Source organism: Lineus longissimus, chromosome 17 (assembly GCF_910592395.1).
Source record: "Lineus longissimus chromosome 17, tnLinLong1.2, whole genome shotgun sequence".
NCBI classification, from domain to species: Eukaryota; Metazoa; Nemertea; class Pilidiophora; order Heteronemertea; family Lineidae; genus Lineus; species Lineus longissimus.
In genome coordinates, this window is record NC_088324.1 from 1,422,446 (window position 1) to 1,440,902 (window position 18,457).

The 18,457-nt window shown below is 42.3% G+C and overlaps 1 protein-coding gene across 4 annotated transcripts in view; it reads right to left on the reverse strand.

The window, feature by feature from the left end:
* LOC135501373 (sushi, von Willebrand factor type A, EGF and pentraxin domain-containing protein 1-like) overlaps positions 1–13,699 on the reverse strand; it is a 33,819-nt gene extending 20,120 nt beyond the window's left edge. For all 4 annotated transcript variants that reach the window (XM_064793450.1, XM_064793449.1, XM_064793451.1 and 1 more), the window contains exons 1-13: positions 13,599–13,699; positions 12,670–12,933; positions 11,873–12,100; positions 10,162–10,350; positions 9,279–9,473; positions 5,023–5,211; positions 4,737–4,809; positions 4,355–4,476; positions 3,890–4,078; positions 2,765–2,980; positions 2,499–2,583; positions 1,326–1,429; positions 422–625 (exon numbers count right to left, since the gene is read on the reverse strand). In XM_064793450.1, the coding sequence (XP_064649520.1) occupies positions 422–625; positions 1,326–1,429; positions 2,499–2,583; positions 2,765–2,980; positions 3,890–4,078; positions 4,355–4,476; positions 4,737–4,809; positions 5,023–5,211; positions 9,279–9,473; positions 10,162–10,350; positions 11,873–12,100; positions 12,670–12,933; positions 13,599–13,677 (2,137 nt within the window). In that variant the 5' untranslated portion in view covers positions 13,678–13,699. The remainder of the gene's footprint in view (positions 1–421; positions 626–1,325; positions 1,430–2,498; positions 2,584–2,764; positions 2,981–3,889; positions 4,079–4,354; positions 4,477–4,736; positions 4,810–5,022; positions 5,212–9,278; positions 9,474–10,161; positions 10,351–11,872; positions 12,101–12,669; positions 12,934–13,598) is intronic.
* Positions 13,700–18,457: the final 4,758 nt, after the last annotated feature.

Consider the following 18,457-nt stretch of genomic DNA (forward strand, 5'->3'; position numbering starts at 1 on the left):
AGACCTGGACAAGGTGGTATCAGAGTCTTTCAAATCAATTCATTTGAAAGACTCTGGTGGAGGTATTGATCGTGAGGCACAGGGGCTCTTTCGATTTGTTGCCTCATTCAACACGCTCAATGGCCCATGTGATGACAGCGAAACTTTCGCAGACCATAACGCCAGTACATCAACCGCTATAAACGTGCTCCCAACCACTTCGATTGGATCCCAAGCCATTACACGATAGACCAGTGTATTCACCAACTGGCTCCCCTCAAAGTAAACCGCTGGCCAAATGCATTTTAATCAGGACGAATAATGACTTGAATCTGCCCTCCTCCTCCCCACTCATGACTAAGAATCGATGAGCGCTGGTTGGCAGTTTGAACTGCCACTGACCGCAGAAGATTAGAAAATGATGCTCGACAAAAAAACTTACTCTCTGTACAACTTCCCTGGGTGAGTGTCCCATTGTCGCACTGCAATGTTTTCGTCGAACGACTGGGGTAGCGAATATCGGTTGTGTAATCCCGGCGACATTGGAGTTTTACGCTATTCTCGTGTTCCAAAGCACTTGAGGAAAACGATCTTCCCCATTTGGTTTGGTAATTTCCATTTCCAAGGCTTGGTACTCGACATTTGGCTGTGAAATTAGAAGCAAACAGGATAAGTGCACTTCCAATATTGGATACCTAAACGCGAGCTCTGTTTTTGAGAGACAGTGTAGTGAAGTTAATAGACATGATGGAAGAACAAGTTTCTTTCATAAAAAAATGTATTTTCTTTCTCTCTTGGGGGCATAAAACGATCAGCTAATCATTTTAAGTCCAGGTTAAAAATTTGCTATGCTCGGAGTTCAGGTACTGGTATTCTTTAGAGATAGGTGAAGAAATGCTTTAGGATTTTAAATTGGACAGCTTATTTCCTCGAGTTTGACATTAAAATCACCAGGGTCGTGCAGTAGCAGTAATATAAAATAATGGCCGGGTCTATTTGGCAAGCCGCTCGCCGAACAGGCATCTTTTTTTGTCCTGTTTGGAGAGCCGCTTCCCAAACAGCACTAAAAAGCCACCCTGTTCGGCCAGCCGGGCTTGCCAAACAGGTACAAAATCTACCCTGTTTGGCGAGGTGGAGACTTTACTTTAATATTAATGAGTTCGGCTCTCCATTCAGGACAAGAAAAAGTCGCTGTTTGGTAAGCCGGGCTTGCCAAGTAGTCACTTCCTAAAAATAATATGGATCTCAGTGTTGCCAGCTGATTATCATCGAGAAGTATCTGATCTTTTCATGTGACTCCTATTATAAAATATTATATACATGTTTTACATGTACACTGTACGTACCCCAACATTTAGGAAGTGAATTAGACCATCGACCATCTTTCTGACAGAGGATGTAGGCCCCTCTAGGATTAATGACTGGATCCATGGTAGTGAAATCATTGCACCTGAAAAAAGGTAAAGCTCGTCAAATTCCTCAATGACGAGCAAGGGAGTGCAGCGAATGAAGGCGGTTCAATCTAATTTTGGGACCTAACACAATTTTAAAGTTATATAGAGACTTGAAAAATCAACTAAAGAAATCCTTGTTCATAAGAGCCCTTTGACGATTTTGGGGGTCGATCTGACAGGGGCCGATTTTTTCTGATGTACATGTTTTTCATCAAAGTCGATCAAGATATAAGCAGTGCAGAGGAGAAGATGTCGAAATCAATGCACTTTGTCTGTCAAGAAATCGGCCCAGTAGTTTTTGCACAAGGGCCCAAAAGGCCACAAGCCTAAGCGTGGTAACTCTCGTGACATGCTGCGTATTGCAAGTTGTTTCACGTGCATGATTCTGCTCCAGCAAAACACAATGTTTTTTAAAGCCGCGATGCCAGAATGTGAATTTTCCCCTCGAAGGACCAAACTGGCTTTTATGAGCCGAGAATTTCTATGCGAAAACAAGGATTATCTGTAATGTCTGTGATAAGATTGACTTGTCACGTATTTCCATATCTTTGCAAATATTGGCTTCCCTTCGCCTCGTTTTTAGAATGTAGCGGTAAGCATTTTACAGAAAAAGAAATTATATTTTGAAGTTGATTTTGCACAGGGGGAAGATTTGCCATCAGAGGATATTTCACTGTGTTCATGATACCGAGAAATGATCGGGCAATGTTTTCCATTAACATTAGCATATAGCTAAAGCCAGATTCCTTTCCTACAGTCTCTCCGCATTTCCCATCTGAAGAATTGGTCTGAATGGGTACCCCGTTCGCGATAACTGGTGGGCCAGTCAAATAGAAATGCAGTTATGCACAATGCCGTAGTGCAGTTATCATGCATACGAAGTTGCTGAAACTTGGTGCTAGCAGTACAATGTATTTGTATCCCTGTCTTTTCAACAACAAGGCTGAAATTTATATTAAGTACATATTTACGCAATTGGAAATTTTCAAATTCAATTACAAATTTATAACTTTCAACGAACGGCATTGGCCTTTTGCTTACACTACTGCCTGTCATGACCCTTACCCAAACCGTCTTTGTGACGAGTACGTGGTGAGACCAGCTTGGAGGTAACCATTGAAGATGTGTCCAGGATCATAGCAATCCACAACTAAAAAAGGAACAATAAAACATATAGATATGGAAAATGTCTATTAACATGCTTCTTTAGGGACTTGGAAATGAACGAGTTCACGTACACATATTATCGAAAAGTTGAATTTGAAATACATTAATAAATTCTAAACGAAGAAAATTATATTCTAAAACCCAAAACATTAAGGGGAACCTACGTTCACAGGCTATCTTGCTCGGCGCATAAGTCCAGTTCCCGTATTGGGTACACGAAGTGAAGGTTTCGTCATCGATCTGTTTCCCTTCCAGCCTGTACCCTCTTCTAGAGTCGCAGGTGTACTTGTATTCCGACCCGTATTCAAAACGGTTGCTTTTGCCGCGTCGAATCTGGACATTTCCATTCGGCGGATTGGTCAGTGGGGGACACGTTGCAACTGCAATATAGTAATTAGAATGGAAGTGACTACTTGGCAAGCCCGGCTTACCAAACAGCGACTTTTTCTTGTCCTGAATGGAGAGCCGAACTCATTAATATTAAAGTAAAGTCTCCAGCTCGCCAAACAGGGTAGATTTTTTACCTGTTTGGCAAGCCCGGCTGGCCGGCTTTTTAGTGCTGTTTGGCAAGCGGCTCTCCAAACAGGACAAAAAGATGCCTGTTCGGCGAGCGGCTTGCCAAATAGACCCGGCCATTAGAATATGCTAACTGGACGCACGATTGTTGTAGGACTTTCCGCATGTTATTTTCCCTTGCATTTAGGAGCTATATGTCCTGTGAAAACTACCTGAAACCTGATGGGCTGCTATGAACGAAATTGTAGTTCCATGAATGAATCAAATCTAAGTATATTTTTGTTAAGGATTTCGACAGATAAGATAATGCAATGACATGATATCTACGATATGACCATGAGACCCATTGTATTAGGTCTTGCATGCAAGAAAATTTGCACTTCTGTCAGTCACAGTGCGCACATTCGGCAAACTGAAATATTCCATTTGAGACGACGATGTGGTCTGACTTGTATTCCAAGCCACTCTGTTGGTTGCGCAGCAGTACTGCTTGTGATGCATAACTAAAACATTGCGCCTTGTCTTGGCCATAGCGATGTCGGTGTCGAAGCCATTACCACACAGGTCGGTCAAAAAACGAAAGCAGTCATCATTACATTCTAATGTTTAGTTTGATTTGTTTTAGAATACCGCTCGGGAGGAACCGTAATTTCCCCCAAAATCTCGGCCTTGATATACACATTTAGCCCAGTACCCGCGGTGTTTTGTGAGGGTACAACAACACCTCAAGCTCGGTATCAATTGTTTGATGCAAACAAAAAAATGGTATTTACTGTCACACCGAAGACCGATGATAGTCCATGTTGCGTTCGCCTGGCATACTCTCGACATAAGTATTCCCCTCGTTTTCTTGTAGCCAGTCTTGCACTGGTACCTAACTTCTGCCCCAAAGCTTGTGATTCTACCGCCAACCAGGTGCGAATCAGCATTAGGGATGATAGCTGGATCTCCACAATTTACGGCTGAAGCAGGAATTATAGTCAACAGTGAATTTTCGCAAAGCCCCCTAAACGTCCATTTGAACACCTATCCCTTTGTTTGAGCTTCTGACCACGATGTCGAACAATGGGACAGGCGTTCGCGTTGGTGTTTCGGGGGATTTGCAAAAACTCACTATTTGTGAATTGGTCAAAGCTAAAGTTAACCCCAAACTTTATCAATGTAAAATGTTAAATATGTGTATCGATCTGACATTCACATCCTTCACTAGTTTGTACACATTAGTTCTGTAGACTTACGTTCGCATCTCATGAGCCTTGTATCATAGCTTAGGGCTTCCCACCTATTGCGTCTCGCGTTACATTGGTAGTACGACCCGCCTCTTCTCCTCTCGTACCCAGAATGACAAGTGTATCTGTATCTGTGTGGAGCAAAAGTGGTTTAGTCAGAAAAAAACAGACGTCTTGAAAAATGGAGACAGAAGAATTAAAGGCAGTGCGTCTCGGGATAATGCCCTGCACGGATTTATGACCTTTACAGAGATTATGCGTAGAAGGCGCTATTAAAAAATAGATATGTTTCACACTTCCTAATTGCTACCTTTATTTTGGGGCAACTGCAGTTCATTAAATCTTTCACAAGACTGGAGAAATTGAATCAAGCATCTATAGGAGCACTTACTTCTCACCGTGGTAGTAGGCTTTATCCGGTGGGTGCCGGGCATGAGATATGGCTGGTGGCTTGTTGCACGTTGCTATCATGAAGAGAAGATAAACAACAACATCAGAAAACACGAATGAACCGGAAGAATTGAGCATTATGTTATAACCGTTAAAAAGGGCATGACCCACGCATTTTCAACATCAGGCCACAAGTTTAACTCTCTCAAAGTTGTACAATGGAAAATCTTGAACTATAAACTTTATTTCATAAAACCGCAAATGTTTGTTATCAATTGTTAACTCACCTTTAATGACACAAGATACCTCTGCCCCGTCCCAAACTCCGTTAGATAGACACGTCCGGTTCGCTGCACCTTTCAGCGTGTATCCTGCCGCACAGGTGTGGCTTGCCACGGCACCTGGGAAGGTTTTTTTGTGGGAGAGAGTCACGGTGCCGTTTCGAAGGGGAGGAGTTTCACATTTCCAAATTTGACCTGAAACATTAGTATTTCATGGAATGTTTGCTATTTGCAAAATGAGTGTATCTTGCAGGAAAATCGTATCGGAGATGCATTCATTGTTTTTCGCGTCAGAAGATCAAGGGAAATGTTTGCAAGAAGATTGAGAACTCTTTGGGTCAAAGATACTCAATGATGGAATATTGAAGCAAAATGAGTGTATTGAATGATTTAAAGTATAATACATGTACAGGTACAGACCAACTCTCATCCATTCAGTTAAGTTAAACCTGTGCGGGTCAACGTTTAGAAAGTTTGAACGACTGTCCTGGTGACCATGCGCCGAACAGTACAGGAGGAGATGAAGCAGCCTAGACTGGCGTGGGGGAACTTCTACAGACAGGCTGCCGACCGAAGGCTGAAGAGATGATTGAAGCCTCAGGCTAGGCACGAGGGGGCTTTAGTATTTTAAGTACATTTTTTACGGGGTGTGTAGACGTGACATGTTGGGAAAGCCGTGATGGTTGTTGGTCATCATGGGTTTTGCAGCACCGACCTCATTCTTCCCCAAGACAAACCAACGGGATTATTGGGTCAAAGCCTGGCATGGGAGAGGTAAACTTGATGACACGTGTAGCAACGTCTCGTTGTTGTTTTACAGTAATGTTACTGTCTTCGGTTTATATTAGGAGAGGTCGCGGCAGCGGAGGATTGTTGTTGTTTTGAGATTTATAGCGCGAGAACTTTCTGTTCAAGGTTTATAGTTTCTAGGGTCAAATCCTTTTATTGAGCCTCTAAGACCCTCTAATAAGAGGTACGTATCATAGATAAATACTGTCTTCTCCCACTTAACCGAGCGCCAGGAAAATGGCTCGAAAATGACTTAGTCCAGAAACATGGCAGTCTGTAGTATTTTACGGGTGGGCTGCAAACATTCAATATGACAGCCAATTATATTGATCAATGGATATAGGAAGACAACCTTATAAATGTTGTCAATTCAATAATGCCTAGTCGCGGCCAGGGCCAGTAATCCCTGCAGTTAGGGTGATGATTATTGAAGTGACTTAAGTCTATTACAAGGCCATGTAAATGGTTGACCGATCCAGAGTCTTTCAAATGAATTTATTTTATCTGATCGATTATGGAATCGTTTTCTTGTGGGGGAAATCCAATGAAGGGAACTTTCGTGTCAAATGTCATAATTGTTGACTACCATCTTGCTTTGACCACGTTCTTCTGGTAAGATGCACGCAATCCGATGGATTTTGTGGGTAGGCCTAGCAGGCACCCTAATGATCTTAACGTATGGAATGGAGCATGGAGATGATGTTGACAGCCCTGACCCTGATACCACTACTGATGATGATGATGATGATGATGATGATGATGATGATGATGTAGATGATGCTAACCACGCTGTATTGGGTGCACGTAGGCACCAGAAAAGCTACAGTCTCAATCAGAAGATTGACCTTATCGAGACATACCAATTGGAGCATGCTATAGGATTACATCATGCTAAAACTGCGACATCCTTTGCTAGACACCACCGCATAGCACCGCAGACATTTAGACGTTGGATAAGCACACAGGATGACTTGTTTGCCCTCAGAGATAGATCAACTCCAGACCATAGAAGACGGAGGAGACAATGACAACACGGCACTGATGCACAAGGTAGTGTTTCTTCAAGCATTCTATTCATCGCTAAATGAATTTCCTTCTTTGTTGGCCTATACTGACTGGAATAAGTCCGCTTCCGTGTCATGGACGGAAGAATAAGTCGCATGATATATCAAAGCGACTGACCCTGACCATGCCTTTAACAATATCAGTATGATTGTTCCTGGGATCCTTATTCCTAGGACTAACATTTCGTTCGTCCTGTGGTCATCACCAATCAATATTTCCTAAGATGTTAAACGTGTTAGCTTTTTTATTTCAGCATACTCGCCCAAAATGGAAAACAATTTGAACACCAGGTTCCTTGAGCGCCGAAGACTTGGTTTCCCTGTTTCCGGTGAGGATATTAAAGGGCAAGCTGGAAGAGAATTTCAGCAATGGTGGGCAGAGCTTCAGAACGAAACGAAGGCCGAAAGACAAGAACAGAGACCCCTGCGATACCTTTTCCATGCATCTGCACATTGGCTTAGCAACTTTTTGGAAAGGTGAGCTTTATTCCTCTGTTGCATAGATCGGCCTTAACGTACGGAATGGATTGTATTCGGTGAATTTTAATAAAATGCAAATTCCTATTCAGGAAACAAATCAGCTATCGAAGAAAGACCAAAGATTCAAGGGGGTTACCTGACAACGCCCAGGCTTTGGTTGCCGACTACCGGGGAGAGTTTGCCGACCTCATCAGAGACGCTGATTTTGATGTCATCATGAACATGATCATGAACATTTGATATGGTGCCAAGATCAACAATGGAAGCGACTGAGTATCAGAATGTTGACATTAGATCATCCCAAGGAAACCCGAAACTTGGATGCACGGTGACTCTAGTAGTTGCGACAGATGAACGAAAAGGACGAGCCGAGGTATACTTCAGAGGCTTGGCACTAGATGGTGACGTCATTCGGCAGCTTCAGGCGGATGCTCCAGACAATGTGCGAGTGAGTATTGGCATAGAATACAAGTCCGTGGTTGTAGTACAGGACATGTACCAGACGTCATCAGTGTTGTCATTGACGATCAGACATTCTAGTTAATGGTAGTATTTTTTAGGAAAATCAGAACTTCCATGACTAAAATTGTTGTAGGTTTGTCATGGATGCAACCAAAACATTGTGCGTGTCCGACTGTTCAGAAAAGTAATGTAAATGTTCATACCTGTTGTTTGCTTTTCCAGGTAACTGGTAGTCCACATGGTTGGGCCCGACATCAATCGCTAATCGAGTGGTTGCAGGCCCTGATTGTGCCATTTGTAGCAGGGGCCACGTTCCTGTTACTTTTAGACATGTATCCGGCGCATCGAAATCAGCAGTTTCGTGATGCAATCACCGCAGATAATGGGACAGACACTTTTATCGCAGGACAATGTACTTCGCTGCTGCAGCCCTTGGACTTGACCGTAAACAGGAGCTTCAAAAGGTCACCTGAGGACCATTTGGAAAGTGTGGAAAATCGGCCACATCGATGATCAAGGACAGTGTGAGCGGATCACCAGGCGGGAAGTGGTCAGGATGATCAGCCTCGGCTGGGAAAGGGTCACACAACAGACGATTATGAACGGTTGGAGAGCCAGTGGCCTAGTTCCTGAGGACAATGACGAAGTCGGGGAGGGGGTAGATATGGTAAATGGTGAGCTTGAGCAGTTTGTTGAGGGGATTGAGTTTTCGGAAGGAGAAGAGGATGATGATGTTATTGATGATGACGTGTAAACCCCGTTTGGATAATAAAATTGATTGGTAAATTGATAAGTAAATCTGTCAGTGATCTTCTTTAATTTATTCGTTGACAACAAGACTTCTTTATTCGGACATTCTGCAGACCTATGAAGCTGACTTTATCATAGACCCCATATTAGACATTTCTGGTCAACCAACACTATAGGCATAAAATGAGGACGTTAGTTGTATTGTATTCATTCATTCAGTACAGGACTACCCCATGTCAATGTTCATGTCTTTTATCCACTTACGTGGAAGGCATTGGCATTGCCCACGAAAAGGGAGTCAATTATCAGCTGTGGCTGTTCTTTCTAATATTCGCCTGCCACCAGTAAAATCGGCCAATTCATTTGGACTTGGTCATTTTACGATTCAGCCGCGCTCGGTTAAGTGGGAGAAGACAGTATATGTATATCACTTAGGATCAGTACATAAGCTCTTAGCAGCAGCAATTTTGGTGTAATGGATGTTTTTGTGTTTGGAGTAATTTCATGTTTGATCAAGCGGTGGCGCTCATGGTTGGTTGTGCCTATGTCCTAGGTTTCACTGTAATTACTAGTACATGTTTGTTTGTATTTGTACATTTCAGTGTACGTATGCTTAAGAGACGGTACGTGTAGGGGACGATGTGTGAAAAATAAAGACCATTATATCGTTTTAAAGATCCGTTGCGTTACAACACGTCAAGCCATCCTTTGGCTTACCTGATTGCAAGCAATGAGGTGCAGGTTGCCATTTTCCCTTGTTGCATGTTATTGTGTCGTCATCAGTTATGGACTCGTAGCCTTGGTCACATGTGACCTTACCACTGTCTCTGTGTCGGGCCCACGGCCCGTGGGTGGGGGTAGAGGCAGAACTTTTCTCAACGTGACCGTGTTGTATGTCCAGGAGGCAGGAGTCTGCAATCAAACCATGACCACGTTCGTTAGCGCCGGTGACGAAGTAAATATATAGTTCTTGTAAACAGTCCCACTCCATCATTTACGGACTGTACAATGATTTGGAACTAGAGGTACGTGTACTTCGCCAGCACCTCAGACTTTGATCGTAGAATAGTACAAAAGTGGTCAGCAAAGTAAAGATATTCACAACAAGCGCTTTTAAATGAGCCAATTTGACAAGGAAGAATTATGTTTTCAAGTAATTTGAAATAGAAACAGTCCTTTCAAAAGGACAACATATTTTACACGATAATAAAGTACCATTGTTTTCTTACATCACTGCACGAAATTAAAACGCTCGACAACACGCGTTTTAAAAGGGAGACTATAGGCGCTATGAGCTCGGAATCAAATGTTGTACTTGCGCTGACCAATATGCACAGTAAGGGAAATAGTTCTTGTAAAAACATGAGCTCTGCCGATCTACGGCAAAATATGCATGTAAGAGGCCCCTAATCGGCACCGTCGTATAATTCAATCTGGTCCACCTGGCTCCAACCTATAGTCTCCCTTTAAATAAGCCATTTAATAAAGAAAAAAAGAACACATTATGTTTATCAAGTAATTCGCGGGAAATAAAAACTGTCAGCACTTTCAAAGGGACAAACACGTTTTCCACGATATTCTATTTAAATATAAAACTTACATTTATGCCTGCATACTGGCAACGGATCAACACTCCAATGCCCAGCAAAGCATTTTACCACAGGGTCACCGTACATTACCATAACATCAGGTCTTATGCATTCAAATTCCATCTGCAGTGTGGCATCGAAATTATCCTTGATTTTGCTGTAGGTGTTGGTTCGTTCGGAGGGCAGGGGCCTTGTGCAAGCTGAAAAGTTTGATAAGAAGAGTTCGTAGACCGAAATGTAATTTAAAGAGAGGTCAAACAAGACTACGAATGTCTACCACTAACCAAATGTCTACCCTATTCTAAACTGGCCACCGCAAATTATATCGGTGGAGTGCTTCCTTGTGTTCTGAAGTTTTCCTGTGTCCCATGCTCCCGTATGACCTTGTGACGCACCGCAGACGAATTTAACCTTCGGCTGACTTTTGATTCTCTGGGGGAGCTAGTGGACAGTTGAACTTTGGGGTCCGTTGTAAATGGCTGACATAATGTTTATACTCATCATATTTCCTGTGACAGTTCCTCGTCGCAAAAGGCGACAATTGTTACGCTTTTGATGACTGTTTGCATTATCAAAATACACTATCAGTTTTAGTCTTTAAAAAACTACGTTGTATGGAGACTAGCTTTATTTCCTGAGGGGGATTTGGACCTGAAACGTGAATCTGCCCACTCGCTTGATATGAAGAGTTACATATGGATAGGGAGGAATGACGCCCGTTGCATTTCTCACGTGGCAAGGAGGATACCGCGGTGACGTCACATCACGTGATCCCGACCCATATTAGTGATCGCTATGGCCAATCAGATTCAGTCTACTGACAGCACCAGCACTGAACACATCTCCACGTCTCACTGTCTGGTGCGCTCCTGTGCACAAAAACACCAATAGACATGAAATATTGCAATACCGAGTATGGATTCTTCCTGTGTAAAATAAAATTTACAGAGCAGATTAACTTCCACGAATAAAAAAGACGTTTGGCGTGGCCAAAGTGCGGAAATAATGTCTCCGCTAAAATACACTACGAAATACACCAGGCAATGCACTACGCAATATACAGTAGAGATGCAGTTGAGTATGTTATTGTTTTGACTTAGAAGCCCGCCCATATCGTAATATATTCATGTATTCATGAAGCATGAACTCATTTCTGTCCCATACAACTCTAAGAACAGTCAATTTCTCCTTAAATCATCACCGAAACCGCGATATCCGCAGGAAGATTTCGTTCTAGTGTCCGAAAATGCACGATCTTACAGGGGCGCTAACTCGACAAATAGAGGGGATCTATAGGGATCTATGCGAGTTTTAGGTATTACAGGTCTCGAACTTGTAAAATCTGTAAACATGCCTCCAAATCCCATTATGATAATGAAGAGATTGCCCCATATCTGGGAGACTGTTTTGAAACAATCGCTAATTTTGGAAGATCGGTGCCCGGCTATTTGGTTTAAAAACCCTATTTTTCCCCATCAAAACAGCACTTTTCATTATTCAAATGATAGCTTATTGTCTGAAGACTTATTTCATAGCAGAAAAGTACTAATAACTCTGATTTGATGCGAAAAATCTAACTTTTTTGATGACTTGATTTTCCCTTGGCCGTGGATCGAGTTTGTTTACAATATGCAGCGCCATCTTGGAAAAGCCGTGACGTCACCGCGGTATCCTCCTTGCTCACGTGGTGTGCTGAGCTGGCGCGTAATAGGTTGACCTTACCGATCTGGTTCTCGCACTGCGCCGGTATGTTCCATTTACCATTGGTCCCGCACTGCACCTCTATGGAGTCTTTCAGCCCCTCTTGGTGGGCAATCTTGAATCCGGGCAAGCAATGGAGGCATGCCGAGTTATTCGCTGCAACAGGGGCCGTTAGGTCCGCGCTAATCGCGAAACAGGAGGAAGAAGTTTTCAACACTCCTCCGAATTGGGGTGTCGGTTCACATTTCGCTGCAGAAGAAAAAAACACCACCGTTATGGAAGTTTGACCTGGTTGGCTTTTTGGCCTTTTTGGGGATTTACCACGAACATGATGAAGGGATACGTGATACGAAATAGACAAAAATTGAGAGGAGATTCGGGTGGACTTGCTTTCACCGTTTTCTTGATGAATCGCCCCAAAGGTAAAACTGCCAGTAGCAAGTGCTTTTTTTGTGGGCGCGTGACTATGCCGTGACATTAACTGACATTTTAAGCCAAAGTGACATCTAACAAATTTTATATTTTGATATTGGGTAGAAGTGTCCCAGGTCGGTACTATTTATAGTAACAAAGTTATTGGGTACAACTGACCGTATACATCGAGTCCAGAGGAGTCGTGCTATGCCGTTGTACGCCCTCTATAGAGGGACTCTGTCACTGTAATTATCGCCAGCCAGGTATTTTTCTCACTCCTCCTTTAAGAAACCGGTACGTAACCACGGTGGAAGTTTCCAATTAATACTGAATTCCAAGGACATAAGACATACAAGATGACAGTACGGCACTTTTATCTCCAATTATGTCATGCACATTCTTACCCACGACACAAGCCTCGTTCACTCCTGGATCCCAACGACCTTGGCAGCCGCATCGTATGGAACCCACTCTCTGATTGGTCCCTTTAAACCAGTAGCTATCAATACATTGGACAGACATGACTGTGCCGCTGTCGTAATTAGGGACACCGCCGTAGTCGAAGTGTTCGTAATCGTACTCATCGTATTCGTGGTCCACAATGGTAGATTCGGGGACGAGCAATAACGTACCGTTGCCGTTGGATATTTGAGGTTCATTGCATTTTCCTGAAAAGAAAACTACAACTTAAAGAAAATGTGATGTACTATAGATTATGTGGATTTTAAGAGGAATTTGGCGAAAGATGCTTTTTCTCGCCAAGCTGATGGCATTTCAAAGGCAGTCCTGGGCCTATGTTGGTGATGCCTATTTCCTGGAAATGGGGTTGCTTGTAGATAGGAAGATGTCACGTAGATAATGGTTTCCACGAAAACTCTAAGTTCTTCGCGTCCTCCAATGTCCGCGATACGTGTATTTTGAATGATTTTGATAACTACTAATTGATTTTTTAAATACCTTCATGTCATGGTTCACATGTATATTCCAGTTGCCGGTGGAAAATGTACATACATACATCTTTTTTGGCGGGAAGGGAAACCAACATATCAGAATGATGTTGCCAGCGAACGTGACGTCACCAGGCATCATAAGTTTTTATATTGGGACCGGACGCGTGGCTCCAAATAAAGTGCTGGGAATCCAAATGGTAATGTAATAAATATATTTTTTTGTAACTCAGGATAGGTAACATGTAACTGCCTCTCAGAATGGCTTTTGGGCGACACGGGGGTGGGAGGAGGGGGGGTTAGGGAAGAGGTTCGAGGGGTAATAATATAGCTGTTCCTGCAAACAAATACATGTACACCAGAGTACATCAGAGTACATCACTTACCTTGGCACTGATCATCATTTCCTCGCACACGGTCCTTGCCGATGAAAAGACATAATATCCACATGCCTATAAACTTCATTACGTCGCTCCTTTCTACATAGGCCCAGTTCAAGACTTATAATGATTGTTATTGTAATTACGGCACACACAAGTAGGACACGTTAGCCGGAATTAGACACTTATCAGAAACATGATTAAAAATTTATATAGGTCAGACTGTCTGCTCTTAATGTTTTTATGCTATCTTGGAGATATATCACTTTAGGCCATGGGACGAGTGCCAAAAATGTGTCTAGAAAAAGGATTCCGCTTGACAAATTAGCGGGCAAATTGAAAACAGTCGTTTTTGGGTAATATGGGGGTGCTGATTTCAAAAATCAATTTTTCTCCCGCGTAAAGTTGCACATTAAGTCAGCAATGAAACCCTTAATAGGGCCTAATGGTCCCAAAGTAGGGGTCAAAAAGTTGATGTCATCGAAATTTTGACCCTGTCCCACGATCTTCATAGGGACTATAAATGGATAAAAACTGTTTTATTTGACAGTAATCGTATAGACCTTCAAAATGATACCCATGACAACACTCTCGGGGTAAGGGTTGCCGAGCTAGTAATTTTGACCCCTTTTTAGGCTCCAAATTTAAGATCTCGAAAACCTTTTGCCCAAGGGTGTCGTCATGGGTATCTATGAAAAGGTCTATGTGAGTACTGTCGAATAAAACAGTTTTTATCCACATGCGGTGCCCATGAAGCTCATGGGAGGCGGTCAAAGTTTTCACTTTTGCCCTTTTTGACCCTCCCTGGGGGGTCCCACGGTTTGTTAAGGGGGCCAAAAACTATGCAATGTTAAAGTACCCCCATAGACCTTCATTTTGATACCCATGTTGACATGTTTCGATGACATCAACTTTTTGACCCCTACTTTGGGACCATTAGGCCCTATTAAGGGTCTCATTTCTGACTTAATGTGCAACTTTACGCGGGAGAAAAATTGATCTTTGAAATCAGCACCCCCATATTACCCAAAAACGACTGTTTTCAATTTGCCCGCTAATTTGTCAAACGGAACTTCACATTTTTCACACTCGTCCCATGGCTTACTTCGCTTCGTTTGGAGGCAGTAAATCGCCAAAGGGTAAGTTGAGAAATGTTTATGATCTGAACATGTCTGGGATGACAGGGGGTGAGAGTATTGAACATGTGAGGGCGGTTGAGGTGCCGGTAATTTGCACTCCGCTTCACAGACCAGTGATCCCTAGGAGAATACTTGATGCCTTTTCTGGTAGTGGTATACTTTTTGCTGATCCATTGTTGGGGGAGAAGGAAAAAAAGTATAGATATCTTGGTTGGTGTGGATTATCATTGGGACATGATGAAAATAGGTTTGATGAAACATAAAGAGGGTCCTGTTGCACAGAAAACTATCTTCGACTGGGTAGTTTCTGGTAGTTTGAAGGAAACTGGTAGTCGGAACTATCTTAACACTAGTCAGGCTAATTCTTCGCATACTTGTTTGTCTCATCAGTTACTTTGTTTGAATGATGTGTCGGAAGATACGGTGCGAAAATTTACGGATTTGGATTCCAAATCCCGTGATGCATCTGAGCGTTTGTTGAACAATGAGTTCTTAGCTAGGAAACCTTTCCATTAGGTTGGGTAAATATCCTGAGCTTAAGGGTAAGTATGATTCAGTGTTATCCGAGCTGGAGAAGTTAAACATCATTGAGGAAGTGTTTGTTGGTGAGAATACAGCATCTCCAGTCTATTATACGCCACATAGACTTGTTGTCAAGGAGACCAGTCACACCACTAAAGTGAGGCCGGTGTTCGACGCTTCGGCTAAAGGTTTCAACGTGGTGTCCTTGAATGATTGTCTAAATGCTGGTCAATCGTTGAATCCCGATATAGTAGAAATCTTGATCAGATTTTAGGGATCACGTCCAAAGTCTGCACGCGATATTCGCCAACGAAATTCACTCTACAGTATTTCGCCTGCGAAATATGTCCGAAAATCGCCCGGCGAATAGATGTCGATTTTAAAAAATCGCCGATATGTCAATGCGAAATTCGACCACAATCGCGCCTATTCTTCGATTTCACCTAATAAATCGCTCAAGACGATAATGGAGCGATTTTACGAAATTGATGGCTCTTGTCCGATATTCGCAAACGATTCTCGCCATATAAAACGGCTTTCGAGTTCGTGGATATGTTTTTTTATGTCGGGGACAAAATGTCGGCCAAAATGGGGACTAAACGCGTATATAATTATTAGCTTATATTTCGATAATAACCATCAATTATTGTCACACCATCTCGTGCAGTATGCCACTTTGTATTGGTACCCAACTCGGTATAATTTGGCTAAATCGACGGCTGAATCGGGGGTGTACTGTAGGCCTAAGGCCGTCCTCGATTAGCGTCAAACTGCCTGTCAAACCTACACGACGGCTTCCTTGATTTTGGAATAATTTTAATAAGCCTTTCGGGATAAAAAATTAGCTTTTCCGTTTCCATTGCCATTTGGCATTGTCTATGTATCCTATTCAATTGCATAGATGATAGTTTTACATAATCATTCAATGGACTAAGAAGGTATCATGATGATGATAACATTCACACATTATCAATGATAATTTCTCAGGGGCCAACTCAACGTTGCGCGATATTGTATCCCCACTTCTGCATCGGGTTTTGCCATATACGTCATGATGTTAATTCCAATTAAAAAGAGGTGATATTGCATGCTATATTAGGCAATCGTGCTTAATTCTCACATGATGATTTCTTCCGCGTTTCTTCGTGACATAAACATTAGCCTGACTCATTAAACTTGACCTTGTTGATAAACAGATTAACTCAATCTAATGTTTTTTCGGCCCACTCTCACTTCCACTTATAGAGTGCTTGATGTGAACTCAATGTGTCGCATGGCTTGGATGATTTTATGGGCCTATTTCAATATCGAACAGGCGTAGATTCCAGTTAGTAAGTAAAATTCGAACATGCCACGCAATGTAGTTTAATGATGTTCCCAACCTTCAGACGGGTCTTGTTTGTCAACTACAAGGTAATATGGGCGAAACTGTTGGATTTCTGCTGCATGGTCGGTCATATTGTCTGTAACCACCACCACCACCATCACTATTTGGCTCTGCCTTCTTCATTATCATTTGGTAATCAACAGTCATACTGTTCTAAGGGGGGGGGGACAGACTTATCATCATCATCAATCATCATCATCAGGTTAATGTCGTTCTAGTAGGACATTTTATCCTGTTGATATGTATAAAGCTGTATGAGTCAGCAACACCCTGGAGGCAGAGACGTTTTTATTTTCTTTATATCAAGTGCCGTTACCTCATTTATTATGCCCCCCCCCCCCCCCAAGAAAATCATTGACATTAATTTATCTCAACTTACTCTCCAAGAATACGTAAAAATGTAATTTTAATTCATTTTGCACGATAGTTATTAATTTACATTTATACATTTATGTTCCGGTGTGCAAGGGATAGTAGTCCTAGGGCTGATAGTCCGTGTAACAATAGCCCGCATTGCTAAATGTTTTGGTTAGGGTTAGCGGTACAAAAGATCATGCTGCTTAATTGGTCAAATACAATGCTACCGGACTATGACTCCAGGGGGACTATATCCGCTGTCACACCGGTACATGTATGATTCTTTTAGTGATACTCAGATCGTACACCAGGGTCATATTAATCACTTATAAATCAGTGCATGTCAAAATGTTACTTGTAATAATTTGTCAATGGAAGTCACCAGTACACAAGTTTGTGTTCATAACATCCAAAACTGACAAGAAAACTACAATACAATGCAATGATCAAAATTAAACTTGCTCTCTTTCATTGGCATTATTAAGGCAATATTACCCAGCTATCGGCTGCCCAGTCACCTCCTGTTCTACATAAGTAGTTTCCATCAACAAATTGCACCAAAAAAAGGAAAAATTCAAAATCTGACTGAATTATCATGCTTTTCCGAAGTGGACTCTGATTTTACCCGATTTAGCTCTCCACGCATCGACTCTTTCCGATGCACTAGTGCCGCGTTTCCTGGAGCTAGGTACCACCCCTTGACATCATGGTGCTGGTATCGATTTATCCGACTTCACGTTGATGGCGCTTGATGCCCTGCAACTGCGATGATAAATGGAAATGAGGTTCCGTCTTAATAGCGGGGTGACGTCAACTCGGATCTCGTCGTGCACTCACGTGGCGGGAAAGGTCTTTCACGCCAGGATTTGCGCGTACTGAAAATAACAAATAACACGTTTTTCTACTACCTGAGAGATGAAACAAAATTTCAAAAGCATCAAACAGTATCGTTCATCAACATAGTTTACTAAGGAACCAACAGAAGAACAAACATACTGCAATAATAATCCCAATGGTTCTTTGAACTGTCACAGACAGACCAGTTAATCTCATATCATGAGAGATTTTAGATGTATCACCTGTCCACTTCCTATCGTTGAAATCGCCAGTGAGATTGATGCACTTCTCAAGTTCAAGGCAACCCTTAAATCTATTTCAAAACGAGACAACAGTCTCCCAGTTTTAGATCGGCATTCACCTCATTTTAAAGCAGTCAAATTGCTTTAGGATTTCAGGATCTAGCAGAAATTTGGGACCACCAGAGGCAACCCTTTATACTCCTTTGGAACTCATAGTGTTGGTGATTCGAAGCTCGGAAACATGTTCAAGTAGCTATTAGTTTGCAAGAGGATCCGTTTATCCAGTTAACTGGTGTAACATCTTTATAAAATTAGTTTAACATGGGAGTTGAACAGTTGTTTAAGCCTACGCCACTTTTTCTTCGTACTTCAACGGTATGA